This window comes from Nuphar pumila, chromosome 8 (assembly GCF_984573655.1).
Source record: "Nuphar pumila chromosome 8, dmNupPumi1.hap1.1, whole genome shotgun sequence".
Lineage (NCBI taxonomy): Eukaryota > Viridiplantae > Streptophyta > Magnoliopsida > Nymphaeales > Nymphaeaceae > Nuphar > Nuphar pumila.
Genome location: NC_143256.1, coordinates 119757672 through 119785390, shown reverse-complemented (window position 1 = coordinate 119785390; position 27719 = coordinate 119757672). Strand labels below are relative to the sequence as shown.

Here is a 27719-nt window from a genome sequence, read left to right as displayed (position 1 = left end):
AATAGAATAGCGAAATTGACAAACTAATGATGTCAGTTATTATTAATGCCTTTTATATATGAATATACCCTCAAGAATTGGTAAAGATACCTTGAAAAAAACATAAAACTTTTTAAGTTAAAACGATTAGCCAACACCCTCTCAACCCCCCCCCCCCCCATAAAAAGCCAGAACCGCACAAAAGAAAAGAAAAAAAAACTCTGTAATTTAGAGGCCAGCAACCCAGTCTTCTTGGGGTATGTTATTCATGGAAAAGAAATCCTTCATTACACCTAATGATAATAGATTACATCCTTTCTTGCATTCAATTACTTTCTTGCAAAATCAGACAACGGCTCTCTTTCAGCTCCTTTGCGCTTTTTCAACAGAAACCTCAAGGAAAAAATGCCAAGAGCAAAGGTCTGCCAAAACCAGCATTTTGCGTTGGTGGGATCCACCCTCTTAGCCAGGTACCACGCATATACAGCTTCTATGACATGTAAAGCTGATGCCACAACTGCAACCAACCGAACCATCCACAGAGATCGGAAGACAAAGAGATTAAGAGTCCTCGCACATTCAAAAGGACCAAGATATGGATATGGCACAACAGCTGAACAGATAACCAAAGCCATGCCGATTATGCTAAAAAGCCATATGCAAATAGTCGGTCCATCTACCATCCTCCTCTTCCTCTCCTTCCAGTATGCAATTGTCTCCGCCATCCCCTCTCGTGGACTAATCAGAGGCTCATAACCAAGCTCCTGCTTCGCCTTTAGTATGGAGAAGTAATGAGTCACACCAACCTGTCAAAGTAGAGAATAAATTGAATGCCTTGATATATTCCCATGGGATGTGTATTTTATTTTAACTGCACCTCATGCTGCACAACTGTATAGCTCATCCTTTTCTGGCCAAAAAATTGCACCATTTACTGGATTTTGAGCTTCAAATGCATCTTTAATTTTCAAAATGTAAACAAGGAAAACATTTTATTAGCGGCAATGAAAACGAAAATGCAGCGCAGCGCACAACTGGAGAGAGTTGTTACCAGGTGTCATCAAAAGGTTTCATCTATCTCAACTAGAACTAATACATTACCTCCACTCTCACAGGAAATACGTGTAGGCAATTCCTATAATAATTTTCAACAATTCTTGTTTTTAAATGGAGTCATGAGATGATACAGTACATAAAAGAATCATAACTTTATGGTGTTCCAATATGAAATATTTTTTATGATAACAACTGTATGTGCAACCCAAATCAAATCCATTCACAAAGACGGGCAACACTTAATCAGAGCAACACAAAAATAAGCACTGACCTTATGTACTTCTGAAGGAAGAAGCATTGGCTGAGGAAGCCACGAATGGTTCAACCATGGATATAGAAGTGTATAGATAGTCCAGAAAAAATGTGCCAGAATAAGAGCATGGGAAACCTTTATCGTATGACTTGGGAAATCATAATCCAAACTTAAGATCAATGGTCGAAGAAACTCAAAAGTATTCACTGGTGCTCCTGTAAAGAAGTTTATCTATCCATAATGACATAATCATCACATAAAACAAAAGAACATGCAAGCATCTGCTTCCGAAAGATATGAAGACACGAGTAATGGAAAGATGGTAAAATAAAGCTAATCTAAGAGACGAGATGCATAACTGAAAGAATTTATGATCATCTTTAATTTTTATGTAGCTTCTTGGTCTAGACTCTAGACATTGTACCTTTTAACAAGACAACTAGCTAAAATTAAGCTGTCATCGCAGACTTGAATCAGCATTACCAATAACCTACATGGGTGACGCAAAGTTGCAAGGTACAAAGATACAACAAAAACAAGAGACACAGCATCATTAGTGTTTCACCAAAATCAAGATATGTATCAGGACAAAATTTCACAGTAACAGCAACCCCACTTGCAAATTAAGCCAGCCCCAACCTCACGCCAAAGTCCGGTCAAGAATCTATTCATAATGATAATAAAAAAATACTTGAAATAGACTATTGTTCACAAAAATTGCTTGTTGGATATGCTTCAACCTCTTATATGCAGCTCACAATTTGCATACACAGATCAAATTAGTAAAGCTACAAATGTGTCAACTCTGATACAAACTGAATGACAATTGGTAGGCAGAATTTTATGTCCAGCAAAAGCAACATAGGACTAACTCTTTCTTGTAGTTGATAAGTTGTACCACTTGTTAAATAATCACTTTTAGACATAACTTCCTAGAATTCACCAGGTGCAACAGATTAGTTTTTGTTCATAGTTCAAGGCATAAAATTTAGAGCCCCCTTTAATATCAGCCAAAGGGTATTAAGCCAATCCAAGGGACAAATTCATGCGATGTGCAGATTTTTCTCGTAGCTAGCACATGGAAATTTCTCTTTTTCATGTGCATGCCTCTACTATGAAATATTTGAATAACTGACTTGCAGAAACTTCCATTTTACTTATAAAGGAGAAGAAAAGAAAAGTATGGCATGATAATTATTGATTGTGTCAATGACAGTAAAAAGTATATCGAGCTGTAGAGATTAATGAGTCTGTTCATGAAAACTCTCTCATAGCAGGTTACCTTACTCTAAATTTAAGCACGAAAATGGACAAGAAGTGTGAAAAACTATTTATAAATTCTCATAACAATGCATCTGCTGCAGCTTCAGGCAGCATATCAAAGCCCAAAAAATAAAGCAACACAAAGCTAAGTCTTCACCTATTTGCTGACTCCCATAATCATGTCAATAATACAAAGTGCACACTGAAATGCAAGTATCAACAAAATGAAGGAATGCATCATGGCACTGTAATGAAATCCAAGTGAACAAGGAGGATGCAACAAGAGGGTATAGAGAGCGCACAACCACACAAGTAAGAAGCCACTAATGGGCAAGATACAAAGAGCCACAAAGGGCTAAGCACAATGTTCACAAACAAGAACACATAAAAAATATAAACAATGTATTAATAATATGCTTAAAAAGCATTAAAGAAGAAGGGCTAACAGCCCCTATTTATACATCAAAGGGGACCAAGAGGGGCGCTCTCATAGAGTCGTTGGGAGCTCCCCAACGGTCATATTTATGACCATTGGGATGAGTCCCAACGATTATGGCAAAAGCCAAAATTCCCTTGGTCAATTAATAAAAAGAAAAGAAAAAAATAAAAGGAGAAAAAAGTACAAGTCCCTAGTGGACTATTCTAATTACATAGGATAAAAAGACAAAAAATACCCCTGAGGATCATGACAAATTACAAAAGTATACATTTTAACAGGCACCTTAGTGAGTTTTCAGACAGGTGAAAGCTAAGGAACACAAGACAAAAACAAAACAATCTGCAATGACGTTCAGATATAAATTTGAAACCATCGTAGTTGTGATTAAATAGTTGTCTTCCATGGCCAGATGATTCAAGAAAGTACACTTGGACATTACCATCAGATATGAAATATGGCTGTCCAGAAGCTATAGGATGCCCCCTTCTACCAGGAATATCATCCAAAAGTCCCATGCTTGCCAGTAAAAGTGCAATTACAAGATTATCCACATAAACCCAGTCTGTACGAACTGTCTCGTCACCTATTCTGAATTTGAAAAGTCCCAACTTCACTAATGATAAAATTCTTGGGAGGTGCCTTTCCTCACCAGGTCCATAAATAGCAGCAGCACGGATTGCACAAGTATAAAGAGTTGACTGCCCCTTTCTGCCATCAAACAAGGTAATATCATCAATCTTAAGAATGCACAAACATGAAAATAAATTAAAGAACAAAAATGATAACAACAATAAATGTACACAGAAAATAGACAGCAAGAAAAACTAACTGCATATTCACACCGGATTTTGGAAGCTTGTAGCATTGGTTCTAATGAACCCCAATCTATTGTTTGCTAATAAAGCATATCCCTTGAACTTGTTCTGAAAAAATGGGATCGTGCATAAACATTGGAAAACTCGCATTAAGAAGTGCTTGAAAATTAGTTTAGTTTTTACCAAAACGTGGACATTTGTGGCAAGAATCTTAAATATAATCTAAGAACCTGGCAGGTTGACTGACCCAGTGATTGTTCCAAGTCATCTGAGTAGCCCCATCCTACTGGGTCAACCCAACTGGTTGATCCAGTCCTCACATATCCACACTCATATTTTCAATTTTTTAAGTTTTAATCACAAGTTAGTAAAACCCAACCAATCATTGGGTTGACCAAGCCATATCTCAAGTCTAAGATTGAACGGGTCAGGTCGTGAGTCACAAGATTTTCAAGCCATGGCCTCAAATACTGCAAGATTCAGCTTCCAGTTCCAGGTTTTTCAACATTCAGATGCTGAAACTCCATTCCTTGTCATCAACTTTCATGGTGCCCTTCTCAAAGAATTCTCTACGAACAACACTATTGTACTACTAAACCCAGTTTTACTTTTAAGGTTCTCCTAGAAACCAAGTTCTAGAATGTATTTCCTATCTCGATAGTAAATGAACATAAAGAAATGTGAAAATTAACAAAATAAAATACATATTTAAAATGTTTTCACACATTAACAAGTAATGGCCATTGATATGCAAAACATGCTGTCAATGGAATACCATAAAAAAGACCACGGTAGAAAACTATGTCATAGGGACTCGGCCAACTGGGTGCTGCACCCGCTTCGACGCGACGCGACATGGGTGCGGGTGCGGCACCCGGTAAGGTCAACCTGACCCTGGGTGTGTTGACCGCACTCAGGGTCATTTATGTCCAACTTTTGGACTTTATATATATATATATATATATATATTATATATTTTTATATTTATATTTTTGCCGCACCTTCACACCCAAGTTTTTTTAAAGTGCTGCACCCGCACTCATGTGACATAGGTAGAAAACATACATTTGCACACATTGATATCCTTTCTATTCTATCGGTGATATAAATATTGATGAAAGACAAAAAATTATAATGTTTCAATATACTGATCTTGTTCCTTAAAAATATGCCATTAATTAAACATTACAAAATAAGTCTACCGATCTCGTTACACAAAGATTAGAATGTCATGAACCAAATTTTTCTCAAAATATATATTTTTAAAATATCTTTTTCTTTTCTTTTATGAAACACAGCAGAAGACTTTAATCGTAAACTTTGAGACAAACCTATAATCAAATTGAAAACGTTGGATAGCAAATACTACTCGAGTTTGGGCAAAATACGTATATCATTTGTGAAAGTTTACAAAATTTGGAAGTACAAATATCATCCAATAAAAGTTTACAAATTCATTACAAAAACATTATCAGAGTACAAATCATCAAAAAAACCTTAGAAGCAGTCCAATCCAGATCCTCAGGGTCCTCGAATCCCCGTGTACTGCGCCATCCGACCGTCTACTGAGCACCTGAAAAACATTTAAGGAGGAACGAGATAACTCGATGTCTCAATATGACCCCGTAGACTCTTACCTAATTTCTAGCTAGTACCATATGTAAGGCAAAAACGTGAAAAGTTTTCAAAACACTCAAAATTATAAGCAAAAAGAGTCAACCCTCAAGTCGCTTAATACGAGAAGTACACATGCAAATGTCATATCTTACCTTCATGAGTGAGTGTCTTTTAACTCGTTTCATTTAGTTTCTTTTGAGATAAATGACATGCTTACACAAATCATATTATTAGATTACGATCCTGATTAACCATCAGGGTACCACTCCCCTAGCTATTTTGGGTGCTTCGGCCCTCTCATAGGGTTTTATTCAACCATTTCTTTATTCATTTTAACCCCTGAAGGATATCGAGACACTTGCACAAGGGTCTGGGATCCTTCGTCAAGATATCTCTCCCGAAGACCCAGAGTTTGAGATACCTCGTCACTCTCTCTACGGTCAATGTAGTGCACTACTAGGCATACGACCACAACTTTACCTTCGCCTTCAATATTGAAATCCCTTGTCCCCTAAGCATTGTGGTAGGGGACGGGTCAACATTTGACCTAGGACTAAGTCAACCACCCATGACGAAAAACCACCAAACAACTTTGACGAGTTCGTTATAAACTCTTTCTCATGACGAGTAACATCACCTTATCTTATAGAAAATGACAAAAATGATATAGTAACTTATTATTAATTATTAATGTCATTTCTCAATCACATGCATCATGCCACACCTGACACCATACTCTCAAGGTACAATTGGGTCAATACCAGTGTTATTAAAAATGTGCCTCAAGGCGCAAAAAGCACGCCTCGCCTCAAGGCGAGGGCCTTTGTGCCTTGAGGCACAGGCTTGAGGCGCAAATGCACAAAGGCGTACACCTCGAGGCGAGGCGCGCCTCAGGGTGAGGCGTGCATGTTGCCTTGATTTTTTTCTCTCGAGATATCCATGTTGCCTTGATTTCCTCCAGTTGATGTCTCTCCCATTGATGTTTTGCTTCAGTTTTTTCTCTCAACATTGCAAATATTCTGTGAAGTATGATTAGTTATTGTTGATATAAAATTCTGTGTAGAATTCTGTCTCCTAGTTCTGTTTCCCGTGGATTAATGTACCCCAGAAAAGATACTAATATAAGCTAAGGTTTTGTCTAAATTTTTCTTTCTATAAAAAAAAATCTAGACATTATTTTTCTTTATACTAATTATCTCATATTTTTTCCGTATTTATTTGAGATTTTTTATTTCGTGTTGGTTGGTGCTTCATCAATAAGGCATTTCTTATTTATTTATAATTTTAGATAATTTTTATAGTTTTTTTAAGTTTTAAAAAAAAAATTGAGGCTTACGCTTTGCGCCTCGAGGCTTATGCTTCGCCTCAGATTTTGGTGGAGCGCCTCGCTACGCCTCAACGCTTTTCACAACACTGGTCAATACCTTAAACAAAACTGGCCCTCAAGTTACACACAGGTCAATACTCATCCATACACAACATGCAATACAACACTTATGCACAAACATAGATTCAAATTCTCCAGAAAAAAATGGTTCAGCATGTATGTTTATATATATATATATATATATATATATATATATTGAGATTTCTGCAGAAACACATAGGATAACATGTATATATATAAACTGAATTACACTTATCCTAAACATGATTTTCTAACTACATGCATAAAAAAATTACACTTACATGCTACATACCAACTAAAAAATAATAGAGTTGGGGATCATACATCTAAAAAGCTAAAAACCAAGAAAACTAGAACTCCAAACAGCTAGCAACTGAATGTCCTATGCACCAAAAAAAAAACTCCTCCAACAAGCAGAAAAAATGCCACCACCAGCCGTACTCCACACCCTACAACCTCTTCTCACAAGAGGGAGAAAAAAATAGTAAGGGAAGAGGGAGGGAGTGAAAAGTAGTAAGAGAGAGAGAGAGAGGAAATAGGTTAAAGAGAGATGGAAAGAAAAAAAATAAAAAGAAGAATCCTAATGATGAGAAAGGGTGTGAGTTTTCAAACTATGAACAAAATTTGAGAGGAGATGAGGCCATGTGGCAACCCCACAAGTCCTACATCCAAAGTACCTAAAACGCCCTCTATGCAAAAAATGCCAAAAGCATCTCTTCTATACCTAAAAAGCACTTGGCTGCAAAAAAATATCACATGCCCTTACCAAAAATGTCCAACGCTTATTCAAAAATTACGATCACGTCTCTTGCCCAAAATGCCTTATACCTTTCTCAAGAATGGCCAATACACCCCTTGGATTGGATGCAAATCCAAATCCAACAAAACAATCATATCTGGTCTCCTCTATAGGACCAAAACTCAAGGGTTTGGGATCGGCCTTAGATCCAATGAACCCATATACTACAAACCCCATGTAAAAAAAAATGCAGGTAAAGCAGGGTTAGAAAATAGAGGGTGTTACATAGAAAGAATCAAAGATGTCATGTTAGTTTAGGTATCAATGTCTGAAACTATGTCAAACACATCCGGCATAACAATCACATGAATCCATAGAACAAGCGAGTACATTATGGGAAACTTGATCTGTAAAAAACGTAGTTATATGAATACAAAGTGAAGAGTTGTATCAACAAAATACGATAAGAAAAAAGCATTTTCCCCTCCATTCAATCACTCTAAATGATCAATAACCAGCTTGAATTTTAAAAAGCCAGATGATGAGAGTCAGGGCAACTTTCTACAGGTGGAACATCTGTTCACGATTCACATTCTTGCATAAAAGGAAATTAAACAGAGGAATTCAGTGATGAGTTATGGAGCCTGATTCACTGTTTTTGACCCTGCACGAAGGGGGTCCGCGGCTCCCCCCGGCGCGGGTCCCGCTGCGCGGTTCAGTGGGCGGGGGTCCAAGGGGGGCTGCCCCTGGCGGGAGGGTATATGGGGGCAGCGCCCCCCAGAAGAAATTTTTCTGGGGCTTATGTTTGGGACCCGGTTTACAGTGGATCCGACCCGATTTGGTTAGGGTTAGGGTTGTCGCCCTTGCCTTGTTTATATTCTCGCTTTTCTTTCCTGAGCTTGTAACTGTCTGTTAAGAGCAATAATATTTCTCTCTGGGCGGCCGTGGTTTTTTACTCTCTCTCGGATTTGAGGAGAGGTTTTTCCACGTAAATCTGTGTTCTTTTTGTGTTTTGTTTGATCGTTCTTGTTCTTTGTTTCCTTTTGATTGTCTCTTGCTCGTGGTTTTTCCTAACATTCAAGTAGAAAGAACACAAGAACACATCAACACCTACTTGGAAGGCCGGCCGCTGCTCTTCAGAACCAACTGTTCGGCGAGCGATTTGCTCCGACCGTACGGATCAACATGCGCATGGGTCGGGAAGTAATTCACCGACTCGTTCCCGTTCACGATCTCCTTCCCACCAAACACCACATTATAAGTGCTCACATACACCAGCCTCCTGACCCCGAACCGGAAGCAAGCATCCAAGACATGGCAGGTCCCGTTTATATTGACTTCATCAGCACGAGAAGCTTGGAGCATTTCCTTGCCGGACATGCCATAAGAAGCAAGGTGGAAGACGCAATTGGCGCCCCGCACCGCTTTCTCGACGTCCTTCTTCTTGCACACATCCCCTAAAACAATCCAAAAAATCAAAATTCGTCGCCTGGGCCTGTCAATCTCACAAATTAAGTTAACAAAATAAAAAATTTTGCGAAAATTGCATCAAATAAATACAGCCAAACCCCTAAATTTTCAACATTAATTGACGAGATCAATTACGCTAGTTGAACAGAAGCATTCAGAACTAAGAACATTCAAGGTAAGAAGATAAAAAAGAACTTCATATTGACGAAGAAATCAGATCATCCGCATTTGGTATTGAATTTGGTTAGAGAGACGATGGTTTTTACGGAACGACGGATCAATGGAACCCAATTCGGACTGATCGATTCAGAGGTGAATGGTGGTGAAGTATCACGGGAAACGTGGTGGGTGATCGAGTAAAACGGCTGAATGGTCGGATTGAGTGAGATGGGGAGTTTGTGGGTTACCGATTATGCAGATGACGCCCTTGTCTTTGATGAGAGGGGTCCAGGGGGAGTTGGGGCGGAGGTCGAGGGATCGAACCTCACGGGCTCCCCTCCTGACGAGCTCCAGACAGAGGGCGGATCCCACGAAACCAGCGCCTCCCGTCACCACGAAGGTGTTCCCTTCGATGCCTTCGTTCTCGCTCAGATGCATTCTCTCTCTCTCTCTCTCTCTCTCTCTCTCTCACACACACACACACACACACAGTGGCCCCAAGGATATAGGTCAAATAAATTTTTTTTGCAAAGTTGTGAAGTTTGAAGCATGGCACGAGGGAGGGATCCAATTGGCTGATTGAAGCCACTGGATGTAAACGGGTCGGATCTAGGCATTACCGAGACCGACCTAATCGAGTTTAAACCAATCAGATTCTGATGAACAGATAAAAGCCAACCCAAATCAGACTAGCTTAAGATCCGAGGTCCAGGTTTGAGTGCAAATCGGATTCAGATTTAGCAATAGAACAAGACTAATCGGATTCTGATTTGGGTTGGATGTTGGGTTACATCTGAGCCGTTGACATCCCTAGATTGTTACCAGTGGTTCGGACTTGGATCTGACTAAGACGGTGTTTGATTGCGCATCGCAAGGGACGTTCGGCTTGTTTACTAGTCCTGTATCAAATGCATGTGCATTCTTTTGTTGGTCCCCAAGTGATGAAAACGAAACGATGTGACATTTTGAGTTTTAGTGTTTTAGAAACTAGGATCTTGGATTCTATAATTTCAAACCCCATTTAAATTCAGTTATTTGATAATAAATTAATAATGATCATGAGAGAGATTAAATTATTTTTAAAAAAAGGCGCGAGAGAGAGAGAGAGAGTCATGTATCTTTGGCTCGACGATTGCCATCTATTGGTTTAGGATTATAAAAAACTGATTATTAAAAAAAAAAAATCTATTGGATTTCAAAATTTAGAACCTATTTTGCTTGTAGTATGGTTTGTGCTAAACCCATTTGATGATAGGGGTGGCAATTTCTGACACGACCCGCCAACCCGACCGGCCAACCCGACTCTTAGGCGGGTTCGGGTTGGGCTTAAGCCAACCCGTTTAATAAACGGGCCGACCCGTGTAACCCGTTTATTAAACAGGTCGGGTTTGGGTTGGGGGTATGCCAACCCGCCAACCAGGCTGACCTGTTTAATAAACGGGTTAGGCGGGTGGGTCAACCCGTCAACCCGACCCGCCAACCCGTCAACCTGACCCACCTACCTGCCAACCCGATCCGTCAACCCGCCAACCTGAAAACCCGTTTACCCGACCCAACCCATTTATTAAATGGGTTGGCGGGTCGTGTCGGGTTACCCGTTTATTAAACGGGTCGGGTTCGTGTTTGCCACAGCCGACCCGTTTAATAAACGGGTCGGGTTCGGGTTGAGGTATGCTGACACGCCAACCCGACCCGATTGCCACCCCTATTTGATGATAAAGAGGAGTTAAAGTATGCTGATCATCCATTGTGTGTGTTGATAGACCGTCAGCACAAACAAAAATTGTGTCCAAAACCCTTTATCGGCGCACTAAAAGTGCTAAGAAATATCTCGCTAAAGGTCTAAGGCCTTTAGCGGCGTGTTTAGTCTGCTACTAAAGACACTTTTCAAAATTGAGTTTGGCTTTTAGTGGGATACTAAAATCTGACCTTTAGCAAGGCCAGTGCTTTTAGTGCGCCACTAAAGGTTTTTTTTTTAAAAAATCGTGTTTTAAAGATATTTTTGCATTTTTGTGTGCCCTGACAATCTTAATGGATGATCATTGCGCTTTAGCTCCAATTTAACTCATTACTCTTTGTTTGCAATAACTAAATCCAATATTAGAGTCTATTTTGTTTGCAACAAATGAACTTGGTGAGCAAATCAGTTTTTTCCTAATTTTTACAAAAGAAAAAGGACATGGATATAAAATGAGTCTCATGCTAGAATGGGATCAAAGATCAATGATCTGACAATCAAATGCATTCTGTGGGAAGCACAAATTTTAAAAAAAAAAAATCATACTCAAATATCATGGATTCTAGCCCGAGGGCTTAGTGGGGTGGGGCCTTAGCTGCTAAACGGGTAGTTAAGGTTCGATTTCTATGGTAGCATATGCCCCGGGGGCACGGGTCCTAGCCTCGGAGTTTTATGTTGTGAGCACGGCACGGCGACTGTAGGTATGGCGGGTTGTCTTCCTGTGGGTTCTAATTTTTTCCGGTTATAAATTCAAAAATATTATGGATTTCTCCTCAAACTTTAAACCCAAATCCGGATATGGCGTGCTTTGTTATCTGTCCAATCATATTCATTTTCAAATGTATGGACCATAATATTGAGATCTATGTAATAAACGGTTTGATGTAATTCTGAGGTTGACTGATGAACCGTGCAGATGTAGATGTAGCTTTGAAGTAGTGGGGCCAGATTCAAATCCAAGTATTGTATCTCTTTTTTTTTTTAGTTTTTTTTTTTTTGGCTAGGTCAATAAAAAATCTCCATCGATGGTACATTCAGTTGATAAAACCCTTGAGGTCCCCCTGCCCACCGGAGAGTAAATCGCTTCGACTTGGCAAAGGACACTCTATGTGAGTTTTGAACTTGTGACATCTCCTCAACTTGGTAACATTCACAAGGAGAACCTACTAGATTAGCAGAGCCCATATAGGTTTATTATTTTGATAGTTAAACCTAGGGGTGGCAAAACCTGACCCGACCCGCCAACCCGCCTATTAGGCGGGTTCGGGTTTGGAAAAAATGAACCCATTTAATAAACGGGTTGACCCACCTAACCCGTTTATTAAATGGGTCGGGTTCATGTTAGGGGTATGCGAACCCGCCAACCCGGCTGACCCATTTAATAAACGGGTTAGGCGGGTGGGTCAACCCGCCAACCCGACCCACCAACCCGTCTGCCAACCCACCTGTAAAACCCCATTTAAAAAAAAATTTGTTTGGACCCGGTCCGGGTCGGGTCCGGACCCGACCCGGGCCCCTTTTTATTTTAGGGTTTTCAAAAAACCTGAGCAGTCGAGCGCCGCAACCCCCCTTCTCCCCCTTTTGCTTCCGGGCTGGATAGGGAAACCCATCGAGGGTTTCCCCATTCGGGTGCCCCCCTGCGCCTTTAAGAGAGAGGTTGGAGGGCGAGGGGAGTCTCGCCTCCCTCTCGCAGCCCTCGCCCCTCCCCCTCCCCCTCCGCGCCGGTCTCCTCCTTGCTGCGCACGTCGCCGACGCCGGCCCCCGCTCCCAGGTACGCTCATCCTCCCTCTTCTCTTTTCCTCCCTCTTCTCTTTTCCTCCCTCTTCTTTTCCTCACCCCCCTCGTTGTCACCTCGCCGGGAGGCCGGCAGGCGGCGCACAGCCCTGTCGTGCCCTCCTGCCTCTCCGGTATTCACCGGAGGGCCAACAGGTGGCCTGCAAGGCCCCTGTCGTCCCTTCTTCCCTCTGGGGGGTGCGCCGGAGTGCCGGCAGGGGACCAATGGCCCCTGCGACACTCCCTCTCTTCGGTGGGTGATAGGGAACCGACGGGAGGTCGGTTGCCCTCCCTGTCACCCCCGCCCCAAGCCCTCACTCTCTCTGGCAGGGGTTAGTCCCCCTGCCACCCCTCGATCATAGGTAGGCAGGGGCAGTGCCCCTGCCGCTTCATGGTTCCCGGCAGGCAAGGGCTAGCCCCGCTGCCTCTAAAGTTTTGGCGCGCAGGGGTAGTGCCCCTACCGCCTTCCTGTTTCGGCTGGAAGGGGCAATGCCCCTGTCACCCTTTGTCTTGTTCGGCTGGCAGGGGCAATGCCCCTGTCACTCTTTGTCTTGCTCGGCTGGCAGGGGCAATGCCCCTGTCGCCCTTGATTTTACTCGGCTAGCAGGGGCAATGCCCTTGTTGCCCTTAGTTTTGCTAGGCTGGCAGGGGCTCATCCCCTGCCGCCTCTTGGCTTCTGGGAGGGCAGGGGATACTCCCCTGCTGCCCCTTGATTCTCGGCACGCAGGGGCTTGTCCCCCTGTCACCCCCCCCCCCCCCCCCCCCCCGTCTCGAGCTTTCTCCCTCACTCTATCGGCAGGGGCTAGCCCTGTCGTCTTTTGGTTGTCGGCAGGGGCTCAACCCCTGCCGCTTCTTGGTTGTCAGCAGGGGCTGCCCCCCCTGCCGCATCGATGCTGCCGACAGGGGCTGGTACCCTGCCGTCTCGTGCTGGCCCCCTGTCGCCTCGCTGTTTTTTTTTATAGGGGCTCTTTCCCAGTCCCCCACTGTTGTCGGCAGGCAGGGGTTCGCCCCCTGTCGCTTTCCTGATTTCAGCCAGTAGGGGCACACCCCTATTGCCTCTCTCTTTTCCTGTAGGCAGGTTTGTTTCTTCTATTTTCCGCATGATAATTAACGTAGCACTGTTGCAGACCTCGCATCGGACCCCTCGCTCTGGCTCCGCGGCCCGAGCCTCGTATCATCTACACGCGTAGACGCACGTAGCTGCACGACATCCCGAGGTAGGGGAAAGTCGCACGAATAGTATGTATGAACAAAATAAAATAAGACTTCTAAGATAGAATAGTTATTTTGCATACTTGTGTATCTGAAGAAATACTGACTGGTCAAAGTTTACTTTTTGTGATTCTTTTGAAATTGCATAATGTAAATTCTTTGGGTAGACTCATCAAGTAGTTTAATTGGCATGCCTGTTTACGTGTAAGATTACTTAACTGATAATTGTCTATTTTGCATGATTACTCATTTGAAACTGCATACTTAAGGTAGACTTTGTGAATAGACTCGGAATGCACTGCGATTGCTATTGTAATCGAACCTTAAGGCAGGTACGGTATGAATTTTATGTAAGATCATGGAGTGTATTGAAGTGTGAAATTTACACTTTATTGATTTTGATGTGATAATATCGGCCTCCACAGGCCAATTGCTCAAAAAAGCAAAACATGTCATGTAGGAACCAAAGAAATCATAAAACATTATCGTAGTTGTACCTCTAGGAAGGTATGATCGTACTTTTGGACAAGTACGTCCCATGTGGGTTACGATGGTGGGTTGATGAGGTTGTAGCAACCTCGATGAGTGCAATTAGCACATTGCTGAGATCACATAAATGGTGACCATTTCGCCTTCACAGGCAAGCTGCTCGAGTGGGTCTAATGGACCAGAGCATATAGGATGGAGCAGCGGTTAAGAAACCCCCGTCGTACCCATCCGATCTTCACGGTTCATCAAGGAAGAGGATGGATGGTACAAAGACTCTGATGGACAGGTTGTTAACAACCACCCCACGAGCAAAAGACTCGGTTTTCCCCAGTCATCAGAGTTAGGGGAATTGGGATTACCATAAATTATCCTAGGTGGTAATTTCCAGGCACTTCTGCAGAAGTTGGATGCATCCATGGGCCACGAATGCCTTTGGGGATTTACTCTCTTGGTCACTGACCGTCCCCTTAGGAGCGGACTCAGTCAGCCATCCGGGTTAATGAAAATACCTGACATAATAAACCCCTGGATCGGTCTCGGCTGTTTCTACGTTTCGCGTCTGTACGTACCCACAGGCTAGTTAATATCAGAACTTAAAGAATATATTCATGAATAGTTGTAGATGACTAAGACTTACACTGCTTCAACTAACATCTCTTTGCACTTATTACATTTGTTAGAATAGACTATAATTGTTTTAATTGCTTAAATATCATAACTGCTTAACTCATGAATGCCCTATTTTGTTTTATTCTACTTATCTGTTTCGTGCACCTACTGGTTTGTTATGAAACTGACCCATTTCATGGGCAAGTGAGGAGTAGGACTTTACTGGCAGCCGATGGCGTGGTACAACATGGATCAAGATTCATCTTCTTTCTGCTGACGGCTTAGCTCTGGGACTTTTTTGGAGTTTTCCTTGGATTTATTGAACTTTGGAATAAAATGCTCATTTTGTAATAAACTGCAGATTTTAATCGATTGCCTTATTTCTTAAATTCCTTTAAGATGTTGTACATATGAATGATGGCTTTTCAGCTAACGTACCCATGATTGTTGACTTGTGTTCCTTTCTAAATGTCTTCCGCTGTTGTTTTTTAAATATTAAACTTTAAATATTTGAAAGGTTTTTCGATAAGGTTTTCGAAATCACAAGTCGAAATTTTGGGGCGTTACACCACCAACCCGCCAACCTGACCTGCGAACATGAGAACCCGTTTACCAGACCCAACCCATTTATTAAATGGGTTGGCGGGTCGTGTCTGGTTACCTGTTTATTAAACGGGCCGGGTTCGTGTTTGCCACAGCCGACCCGTTTAATAAACGGGTCGGGTTCGGGTTGAGGTATGTTGACCCGCCAACCCGACACAATTGCCACCCCTAGTTAAACCCCTTCATAACTGCGATTCATCGCGCAAATAATCATTGTCCCCATTGGCGCAAATAATCATTGTCCCCATTGACACTTAGATGACATCATTATCAGTGTGACAAATATCAAGAGCTTTAAACAACATTTTTTTTGTGATAATTTCAAAATATTATGATTTTTCACTAAAACATAAATATCACAATTTAAACATAATATTTATGTTTTTAATGGCTATTTATCATGAAAAAGTGTATTCTTATTTTTTAATATTTTTATTTTTTTAATATTTTTATTTGTATTTTTCATAATTTTAAAATTGTTTGTTGTTGTTGATATTTTTGTTGGAAAAAAAACACGAGTTTTCTCAAAAAAAATCTATTTCTTGTAAATTTTTGGCATATTTTTGCCGTTTTAAACTCTTGTCACTAGGATGATCATCAGCCACCCCAAGGGGGTGTCTAGATCTCCACAGAGGTCCAAGGACATGTGGATCAAGGTGTGGGCTCCACTCCACGCCTCGATCCGACTCTCTTTCAAATGAGGGATCTCAAATATGAGGATATAAAATCCTTGTTTTTAGTCTAAAAAGTTTTCAAATCTGTGGATTTCTAGTAAGATAGGGAAGGGTTGGATTAGAGATCTTGGGCCTCACATGTGGGCATCTCTAGTCTGAGATGAGACCCAAGAGATCCAATCCAACACCCCCCTCCCCTCCCTAATGGCAGCTGTTGATCTCTTGAATCAATGGTGAAGATTGCCAAAACACCAAATGTGGGTGATTTGGCATATCATCTTAGTTACCGAGTTCTAAAGGTTGAAAAGATTTAGGCAGCTTCTTCTTTAATTTTCATTGGGTAACATGTACTTCGCTTATGAAGAGTAATTGATTTTGATATATAATTTTGACTATGTAACTTCATAAAATAAGGCTTATGTATATTTTTTATCAGGGTAGAATGTTGGAGCATTAACCGGTTTGACTTCATATAACTAGGGATGTCAACGGGTTTGGTTCGGACCCAGGTGGAACCTGGCCCCTATTTTCGGCTACAGTATCGGTTCAGACTCAGGTCTAATCGGAACCACCATAAGAAAAACCATATATGTGTTACACGAACCAGACCTAGGTAAAACAATAATTTTTATCATTTTTACATTGGAAATTGTGGGTCTTTATTGGAACTCGAATCAGGCCCAGGTATGGTATAAAATTTCACAAACCATACCCGGGTCCATGTATTAATCGGACCTTCGGGTCCCAACCTGGGTCTTAATCATGTTTGCTTATTTACACCATACCTGAACTCTATAGGGTTTGGTACGGGTTGGGTCCAGGTAAACCCGACCCGTTGACACCCTTACATACAACGCTGAGGTTACCTTATGTCAAGTTGAAGGCCCAGGATCGAATCCTGCTGGTGCATGGGGGCTACCATTGCTTTATCACGGTTGGGTCATGTGAAGCTAAGCACTCGTGTCCTCAACTTGGAGTTTTACCTCACTGAGAGGCAGGCCTATTAAATGACCCGATTGTCGATGAGGATTTTTCTTTGTCATAAAAAACAAAAAACCAACAGTATAAGGAAGCAATTAGGCTAGGTAAACAAATAAGCGGTCTGTAAATTGATTCTGGCACAAAGTAGGTTAGGTCAAGGTTGATTTGGGTACACATTTTAAAGAACCAACTGGGTCAGGTACAAGTGAGAGTAGGTGGTTCATTTTAGGTTCAGACTGACCTTACTGGAACCATCCACACCATGAGTGTGTGTGTTTGAAACGCGAATTATCCGTAGACAAAACATCCACGGAGAGGGAGGATTAGGTGCAATGTAATTGTACACTTTAGGTGTGCTGCTTTTACGTGATCACCCTCAATCATTACCTGGGCCCACAGCGGACAGGCTGTATCTTATGGAGGGTGATTAGGTGCAGCAGTACACTGAATGTGAGATCACATTTTATAGGACGATCTCATGCACGGATTGGTCCAACTTTTCCTCCGCATCTCAAAAATTCAACCTCCATCCCCTTGGGCCCCGTCTCAAACAAATTATCCTCATCCCTGCCCCAACCCCGTTCAGTTCTGTCCCTGCCATGGATCTCACCACCACCTAAAATCCTCAACTTCTCCATCAAGCTCCTCGTCATAGAAATCACGATCGTCTTCGTCATCTGGCTGCCACTAGTCCTCTTCATCCTATGCAAGAAGTTCACCGTGGTCGCGCTCTGCTTCTTCCACGTCAACTCCGTCTTCTCCCTTCTACCAGGATTCATCACCCCCTTCAAAGCGGTCGTCATCGTCGTTGTTGTGACACTCCGACTGGGTTTCATGACCTGCGGTTGAGACACAGAGAGGGCGTTGCGCTTTCTGCTGACCACGAACGGGGGGACGAGGTTCTCTGGCTTTGAGTGCTGCGAACCAGAGACAACCAATTTGGCACCGACGATGATGATCGCCGATGGTGGACAGAGAAAGAGAGGGTTGAGGGCCGACTAACCTCATCAAATGATTTAAGGTAAGTAAGTTAGTATATATTATCATGATTTTTTTGTAATTTTATAGTTAGGTTTAGAGATTTTAGTAATTTTATTAATGAGGATGTGACGAGGTCGAGGTGGGTGTGGGGTAGGGCGGAGGAAAGTGTGAGTCCATCCCCGCACGGGGATGAAGTTTGACTTTCATCCCCGCCTCTATCCCTGTTTCACGCTCTTCGTCCCCGGTCCAAACGGGGCAAGGTGGGGCGGGGCTCCGCTTTTCCCCGGTCCACTGCCATCCCTAGCGATAAATGAAGAAAGGAAGAGGAAGTCACATCCACATGAATGTTTTTTTGACAAGGCAAAATATCCACATGAATGTTAAAATATTTATGTAATACAAAATAATATATATATATATATATATATATATATATAAAATCTGCCGGCAATGTTGTCAGTATCGGTGCACATAAGACTGTATCGGCCTATAAGTTTTGTATAGGCAGAAAATCGATACGATACTGACTTGAATTGGTTATTTTTTAATAAATATAAAAATACATCAAATTAATTTTAATATTATTTTAATAGTTTAACATATGTCACGTTCTGATTGACACAAATTTTGTTTTTAATTATTTTTTAGCAGATTCAGAATGATTCACTTGAGAATCGGTATAGGCAAGGCCAATACTGACAAGATTGGTCAAGGACATTAATATTTATGCAAATGAATGAACTGTATCATTTTACCCACTCTTAGATAAAATCATAAGGTGTAAGGAAGTGCATCAAACATTTATTAGTGGGATGGTGGTAACGAAGAAAAAGAAAAAGAAAAAGAAAAATCTAGATAAAACCAAGCTTAAAAAATAACGCAAAATACATATTGACTTGCATTATAATGCTTTAACTCGTTATAAAAGGTGAGATTTTCATAAAAGCCTTATGCTAAAGGTCGAAGATGGCACCAAAGGGGGTTGGCTTAGTGGGGGTGGGGGCTTTGGCTGCTAGACGGGCAGTTAAGGTTCGGTTCAGTAGGTGTCGCCCCTCTGCGCAAGCCAACCCTTAATATAGGCCTCAGAGGTGGGGGTGGCAATCAGGTCGGGTTGGCGGGTCAGAATACCTCAAGACGAGCACGACCCGTTTATTAAACCGGTTGGATGTGGCAAACACGAACACAACCTATTTATTAAATGGGTAACCCGACACGACACGGTTAATTACCCGTTTAATAAATGGGTTGGGTCGACACGACACGATTACACGACATGGCGATTCATTTATTAAACGGGTCGACCCGATAATATAGACATTTTTGTTTACGATTTGGTTTGGTTCGGACTATTGGTCAAACAGGAGTTAGGGTTATATATATATATATATATATATATATATATATATATATATATATATATATATATATATATATATATATATAAACAGGTTGCTAGGGTTCGTGTAAACGGGTTGACCAGCCCGCCTAACCCGTTTATTAAATGGGTCAAACGGGTTGGCATACCCCTAACACAAACACGACCCCTTTAATAAATGGGTTAGGTGGGTCGACCCATTTACGACATGAACCCGTTTAAACCAAACCCTAACCCGGCTAAGAAGTCGGTTGGGTCAGATTTTGCCACCTCTACTCAGAGGCAGGGGTCTTAGACTTGAAGTTTTAAGTTGTTGGCACCACGACGGTAAGCTTGGCGGGCTGAGCCAGCGCGGCCAGGTCTTGGTGATGAGTGTCTTTTGTTGGGGTTATAAATCCAAAAAAAAGGTGGAAGAAGAGTGTCACACTCATAGTGACAAACATTAAAAACTACAAAATCACTTTTTTTAAAAACTAGTGAGACTTTGAAAATTGTTCATAAATCTCACATTTTTTTGGCAAAATCTCTTCAATAAAAAAAATTAAAAAACAAAATAAAAATGTATAAGAAAATATTAATAAAATTATTTAAAAATAAAAATACATGTTTTTTCATGAAAAATAGCCATTTAAAATGTAAATATCACATTTAAATCATGATATTTATGTTTTTTCATAAATCTCACGATATTTTAAAAATGTCATGAGAAATTTCCGTTTTAAACTTTCAAGCAATTTCTTGGGATATTATCGAGAGATTTTCATAAAATCTTGCGATATTTGTCACTGGCAAAACTTAGAGATGTTTATAGTATTAAAAAAAACACCTGTAAAAGCAAATAATTATCCTCCAGCCTGCTAATCTTGACATTGACAAAATGCAAAATTAATAAATAAGACAAATATTAATTGCCATTCTCAATGAGACCAACTAATTTTGTTTGTTATATTAAAAAAAAATGAAATTGCTCCACAGTCCACATCCTTTTAAATACAGAACATAAATAAGAAACCATAAGATATTAGTTGCTGCAACAACCGCTTTAATGAGGAGGTTGAGAGTGAAAGAGAGAAAAACAGAAAACCATCACATACTCTAGTTGAGGCTAATAATGAATTCATGTTGTAAACGAGTCATGTAGATGCAGTAAATATTGGGCTTGCTTGAGCCAATGTTGTCAGTATCGGTGTCGGCTCTGAATCGTTTGGTCACAGATTCAGCTGTATAGGCCATACCGATACTCAAGTGAATTGTTCTCTATCGGCCAAAAAATAATAAAAAAAATATTAGGTGTCAATCATAATGTAACACGTGTTAAAACATTAAAATAATATTAATATTTTTTGTATTTATGTAAAAATAGCCGATTCAGGATGTAGCTATCGATTTTATGTCGATACGATGTGTATCAGCCGATACAGGCCTATATGCACCAAGAATGATAACATTGGGTTCAGCTCATATCAACTCATATAGATGTAATATAGTTCTTTTTGAATTGACATTAAAAGGGAGAGACCACCTCCAGGATCAAAAACCTAGTCGCACTGGCTCTGTCTGCTGTACTTATGGTCGTTGTTTCGATAGTGTAAAGCTTCGCGGGCGTAACCCTTGCCCGCAATATTAACAAAATATATATTTGTTATAAAACAAACTTATACAGTCAGAGTACATGGCTTTGCTAGAAGGGGTTTCATTGTTCTAAGCCCTAACTAGGTGGCCCAAGCCGAAACTGTTAGGTGTAAGAAGGGAGGGGAGGGAGAATTCAAATATGAAACGTGGGTTGTTTTCCTTCTTTTGGAGAAGGTTGGTTTTGATGACGTGGAATAGTCCCATATTGATTGTGTTTGAGTTTGTTGTGGGTTTTATAAGCTACATGTAAACTCTTACACTTGTTCCTGAGAACAAGAGATTGGGATGACTACCACACACGCGCGCCCGCCCGCCGTGCCGAGCGGGTTCCTTTAGGGTCATATCCAATCAAAACCAAAGTACCTTTTTACCCAAAGTTTCTGTGGATATTTGGATTTTTCAACGAGATGAGAGACGCTCTAATTTTTGAAGAAGAGTCTGTGATTTTCTATTTCCTTGTTGCTCTCTCTCTTCTGAGTTATCCCGAAAGGGTTTTTTTGCAACTTAGGTTCGTGGAGGTTGTTTTCGAAGGACGATCCGTCGGAGTGCACCGGTCTGATCGTCGAGGCTATTGTATCCTGGGGGACGGACGCCGGACCCTGTTTGCACTGTATGTGGGGGCGAATCTTCTCTAAGGAAAGTACTTTCGTACGCCTTAGCCTTTTACATAATTTTAACATGCTTCTGTTGTTTATATTATGTTCTTTGCATATGTTTGTTCATATGCTGCTGTCTGGATTTTGGTATATGGTGAAACCCGACATGTTTGCTCTCTGTTATTGTTTCGATCGTCTGTTGATCATGATATCTATACTGTTATATTTCCTGAATTATACCATGTTTTATATCATGATAATGATTGTGAAACTGTGTGATCCTAAATCGATCCAACAGAAACAACCAGTGTTTGATTTGTTCAACTTCTTCAACAATCCTTTCTTTTAGGTGGTGGGACTAGTAGGAAGAGAAAATCATATGAAAGAAAGTGTGTTTCAGGTTTATAACAGAAGTTTACCCAGGATAGTTGTCATGTATTGCAATGGAAATATAAGGTCAATGCAGACCGATCTAGTCGAATAAACCTTTTATTTTCAACAATATCAACAACAAAAAACAAAAAAATAAGATAGTTTTACTTCGCAGCGAGGCGGGCCCATTAAGTGACCCAGTTCTTGGTGAGGGTTTTCCTTCTTCATTAAAAAAATAAAAAAAATTTCCAGTGGTAATGAAGGAAAAAATGTAAATGATACAGATTTTAGGGTTCTAATCCTTTATAAACATACTTCAATCAACAAAGTTCCTATTTTGGAAAAGACTTACTTGATGGTTAATAACAGAGTCATTCATAACGTAACAGTCACCTTAGAAACCATGCATTCTCAGCAAGCTCAAACATTATATTAGGATATTTTAAAATTGGGAAAATTCCATTTAGAGGCAAACCGTTTGTCCCTAGTTTAAAAGAATAGAATAATGTTTCTGAATTTCCTGATACGGGCCTCTATTTTCGCAAAAACTGCGAAACAGAGGCCTGCCATTATTATTTGGTGTTAACCACATTTAATCATAAGTCAAATTACAATAATAACATTTATAATCAAATGTTTAAAATATTTACCTTTTTTTTAGAATGAATGAGTATGTTTTAAATTCAAAGGACAATCAGCTGAAAGAGAGTGATTTTTTTTAAAGATGATGGATGTTGACCTGATGTCTATTTGGCAGTTTCTCGAAAACCTATGACCATTTTTGAAATTTCACAAAAGTGTGGGCCATTTCTGAAATTAGGGGCAAACGGTCGGACCTATGTGAAATCTCCATTTAATTTTTTGTTGCATTTCCTTTTAAAAATCTCAGCAAAATAAATAAATACTGTGAAAGAATAAGAAGAAGAACAAAAATACTTGTCTGGTAGGAGCAGCTAGTGCACGTCACCTTGTGTAGGGACGTTGCAGGTTCAAAACCTAATGGTATATTGGTAGGAGTCTGCCTAACCCCACTAGCCTTTAAAAAAAGAAGAAGAACAATAATAGTAATTGATGTGCAAACTGCAAACAAATAAAACAATTGATATTCTTACCTACATTATGCCGATGCGAACTTAAAAACCATGATATTTTAGTTCAATGTTAATATTATATATATATATATATATATATATATATATATATATATATATTTTCAAAATATCACGATATATTGACCATTTTAAATGACAACCAAAATATTATCGCTTTTTTCTGTGGTATTTTATGAACACCTTCAATAGAATAAATCTTGCGCCCGGGCTTGCACTCATGCCTGATTGACCAGGGGCGTAGCTAGGATTCATGCGAGGGGGGGCAAACAAGGGTGTAGAAAAAAAATTGTGTGATAGTCGGGGGTTCGGGGGCAGCGCCCCGGAAATTTTTTTTTGAGATAAAATAAAAAATGGCTACAATTATTAATAAAAATCTATTTCATATGGACAAATCAAACTATTTGCTGCAGTCAGGGCTGGGCTAAAAAATGGATAAAAATCTATTTCATATGGAATCAGGGCTGGGCTAGGACTGGGCTTTAAAAAAAAAATTTAACTGTTTTGGGAGGCAGGACTGGGCTACATGCCCCCCCTAGCTAGGCTTCTGTGATTGACCTTGACTTCAATTTCCTGTTCAAAGAAAGGTGACCACACCATAATAGTAGGGATGGCTGTGGACACGGGGAAAGGGGGGCCCCGCCCCGCCTTGCCCCGTTTGGACCGGGGATGAAGGGTATGAAACGAGAATGGAGGCGGGGACGAAGGTTAAAATCCATCCCCATTCGGGGATGGAGGCGGGGATGAACGTACCCTTTTCCCCGCTCCGCCCCACCTCATCCCCGTTTGAACCGGGGATGGAGGACATGAAACGGGGATGAAGGCAGGGGTGGAGGTTAAAATCCATCCCCCGCCGGGGATGGAGGTTTTAATCTTGAGGCGGGGCGGGGGTGGAGACCTTGTCCCCCGCCCGGCCCCGCCCCGCCCCGCCCCGCCCCACTGCCATCCCTACATAGTAGTCTTGCCATTATAGCTGCCCGCCCACAAAGCATCTATTGACATAATGGGATTAGGCCATTAGGGTCACTGCCTTGGGGATTAGGCCATCAGGGAAGCCTTTTGATGAATAGTATACAGGATTCACTTGGTCTTCACTGCCCCTTTCCTTTTCACAACTCAGGTTTTATTGCTATATGAAAAGAAGAGCCCAGGTTAACGTCTCACGGCTGCTTCCCTAATCTTCGAAAACCATGTCTGCCACCAATAGAAAAAACCCTTTACTTCTGCCTCGAAACAAATGCAGGAAAAGTTGAATATCCCCACATATTTAAATGACTAATCTGTCCCCAAAGTTAACCCTGGAGCTTATTTGCCATCCCCAAAATTCCAATAAAAAGTAGAAGCTTTGTCTCACTCCTATGATATCACCAACATATTTGTTAAACGGAACTACTTGAATCACGCCAGTTGTACTTATGCTTTTAATTAATAAGGGACATTTGGGTCAATATGGCAATGAACATGTACCTAACACTAACAGAGGAGTCGTCCTAAGGCACAGAGTCTCTTTTCACGACATAAATGGAGGTCTAAATCATGTACAAGTCCACAGAAGCCTTCCTTTCAACTTGGTTACTTTTCCCGCTTCAGAAAATCTAGTTTCAAGAGAGAAAATCAGAAGAAATGGGTCTTCCCTGTACTGCATTAGCATGCTTGTGCTTGATGCTGGTATCAAACTTGAGCAAAACAGTGGCTGCAGATGAAGAATGGAGGTTGGCTACTGCTTCATTCTCCAAAGATTCAGATGGGTCCATAACTATTGGTATTTCTGTTCTTTGTCTCGAGTACTCATCTTTCTTTTGGTGTTGCAGTCTTCCTTTGCTTGCTCCCCTGATTTATATGTGCCGTTTGTTTTAGCATCTCTCTCTCTCTCCTTGTTTTTGTTCCATTTACTCTTTCACATACTAAACAATGTAAAACTTCTTTATACAGAAAGAAAACATGCTAGTTTTTGACATGTTCAAAATATGGTGTGTTGGTTTCCAACTCTTGGCTTGCTTTGGTTTCCAATTTTTAGGTGGGGCATGTGGTTTTGGAGTGGTTTACCAGAAAGGTTATGGGGAGCACACAACTGCACTCAGTAGTAGTCTGTTTAACAATGGAGGGAGCTGTGGTGCCTGCTATGAAGTCAGGTGTGTGGATCACATCCTGTGGTGTCTGGTGGGGAGCCCCTCTGTGATCATGACTGCAACCGATTTCTGTCCTCCAAACTACGGGCTACCCAGTGATTATGGTGGCTGGTGCAACCCTCCAAGAGAGCATTTTGATATGTCTTATTCTGCTTTCATGAAAATTGCAGAGACGAAGGCCGATATCGTGCCGATTCAATACAGAAGGTAAGCCATGGTGAAGTCTTGAATGTCCTGGGACTCAACCTGCTAAGCCTTGACATAGGTTGCCATGTTGCTAAGCGACTCGACCTTATGAAAATTTTGGCTAGAACCTAGTCGGCTTGAGCATGCTCAAACATCTCCAAGTCTACAGAGACTTGAGCTTATGGGGAGTTTAAGTTTGCAAGTTCATTGGTCCTCAAACATTGGTTTTCTGCATTCTGGGTTAGAGAGACCTCTTTTTTCAGCTTGTAAGTTGTAAACCATCTGTGGTGCAGATCAAGTCCAAGTAAGCCATGTCCAATGCCCCCCCTGGACCTGGTTCATCTTTGGGATAAATGGCATTCAATGCACCATGATATAAACAGCCCAATCCCTGCAATGTCTCCAGAACTTGATTTGCGTTTTTGCAAATACCACTGCAGCTTGATTGGTGGATTAGTAGTATGATTTGCTTGTTTATGTATTCTAGTTATGTTAGGATGCTTGTGCATAAGGAATTACCGAGAAACTCTACTTCAACTAAATAAGCAAGCATGAGTTCCATAACCATGATGTGAATTTAGTATCATCTCAATCTTCAGAAATGTCATTTTCAATCTCATGAACCATGTGAACATCACTGAATGCTTTTTCCAGGGTCAATTGTGACAGGAGGGGTGGAATGAGATTCGCACTGAGTGGGAGTTTTTGCTACCATCAGGTTCTCATCACAAATGTTGGTTTGGATGGAGAAGTTGCTGAAGTCAAAGTGAAGGGCTCCAAGACAGGATGGATACAAATGGGTAGGAACTGGGGTCAGAATTGGCAATGCAATGCAAATTTGATAGGCCAGCCTCTTTCTTTTGAGGTCAGCAGCAGTTCTGGAAGAAGGGTCACATCCTATAACGTTGCTCCTGCAGATTGGCAGTTTGGCCAGACATTTGAAGGCAAACAATTTGTAATAGAATTCCCTTAATTCCCCATCGTGGAGATGCAATGGAGAAGTGCTACTGTTCTTCAGAAACACCAAAAAAACTTCTGTCAAAAGGAAAGAAGGAAAACACACAAGACATGCTGCTGCTGTTCAGAAAAGTATCTAATCCAAGTATAGATATGAAAGGAATCAAGCTTGCCAATCAAAAGTGTTCTCATTTGTGATTAAATTCGATATTCTCACGACTTTGTCTGGAGTTCTTTCATAAAAAGTTGCTTATATAATATTTTCGAAGCATTCACAAATCACAAAAAAGCAGACCATGATCATTTCAACAGTGTCAACAGGGCCCCACATGTGCACTTTGAAGACGGCAAGGTGCCCTACCTCTAAACTTCCCACAATTGCATTAGATTTTCAGAATTGTTTCCTCTGCAACAGGTTGCAGGAAAGCTGAACATAGAATTGTGATGTTAGCAACTCTTCGGCACCAAATGTACCATTGTTGTTGGATGTCTAAAGCAGCAGCTACGTTACAGGGATACTTCAATTTATGCTGGTGTCCTGTCCCATTATATACTATTCTTAATGGAAACTGCATGTAAATGGCGTTCCTCATGTCCTTTTGAGCGTTAGAGCAGTAATGGCATGCTTCATCTAGTCCAACCACACTTTCATAAATCATCTCGAGTTTCCATGTCTGTTCTTTGTTTCAAGCTACTTCATTAATGCATGTTCTTTGTAGGTTTTTTTGTAACGATTGGATGCTTTTGCCTACATGGAAGCCGATCCTCACTCATTTACGAGACAGATGGTGCGTTGCATCATGCAAAAAGTGGTATTTTTTTGTAAAGAAAGCATCGCCTTGCATAGATCCCATATAGGAAACACAAATGCAGATGGCTTGTGCAAATTTCACTCTCATGGGCCCTGTGGAGATGTGGCTTTCCTTGTGAAATCATTGCCCATAATTGGTTAAATTATATAGTTAATGGCACATTTTCCTTAAAGTAATACACTGGTATGAGATCTGCTTGCCTAATTTCAATTTGTAGAAAAAGAACAAGAAACGCAATGCACATTAAGGGCACGTTTGGAAGAGAAAAACTCTCATAGGGAAAGAAAGTTTTG

General features: G+C 40.9%; 1 protein-coding gene and 1 pseudogene across 2 annotated transcripts; one reads left to right on the top strand and one right to left on the bottom strand.

The window, feature by feature from the left end:
- Nucleotides 1–206: 206 nt before the first annotated feature.
- LOC149830420 (uncharacterized) lies at nt 207–9677 on the bottom strand. Its single transcript, XM_090016500.1, has 5 exons — nt 9447–9677; nt 8684–9026; nt 3430–3698; nt 1307–1503; nt 207–785 (listed from the first exon to the last, which is right to left on the bottom strand). The coding sequence occupies exons 1-5, from the start codon at nt 9634–9636 to the stop codon at nt 309–311; spliced, it is 1476 nt and encodes a 491-aa protein (XP_089872626.1). The 5' UTR covers nt 9637–9677; the 3' UTR covers nt 207–308.
- Nucleotides 9678–24965: 15288 nt separating this feature from the next.
- On the top strand, nt 24966–27341 carry LOC149830419 (expansin-A20 pseudogene; annotated as a pseudogene). Its single transcript, XR_016433545.1, has 3 exons — nt 24966–25104; nt 25360–25678; nt 26312–27341. The product of XR_016433545.1 is annotated as an expansin-A20 pseudogene (transcript).
- Nucleotides 27342–27719: the final 378 nt, after the last annotated feature.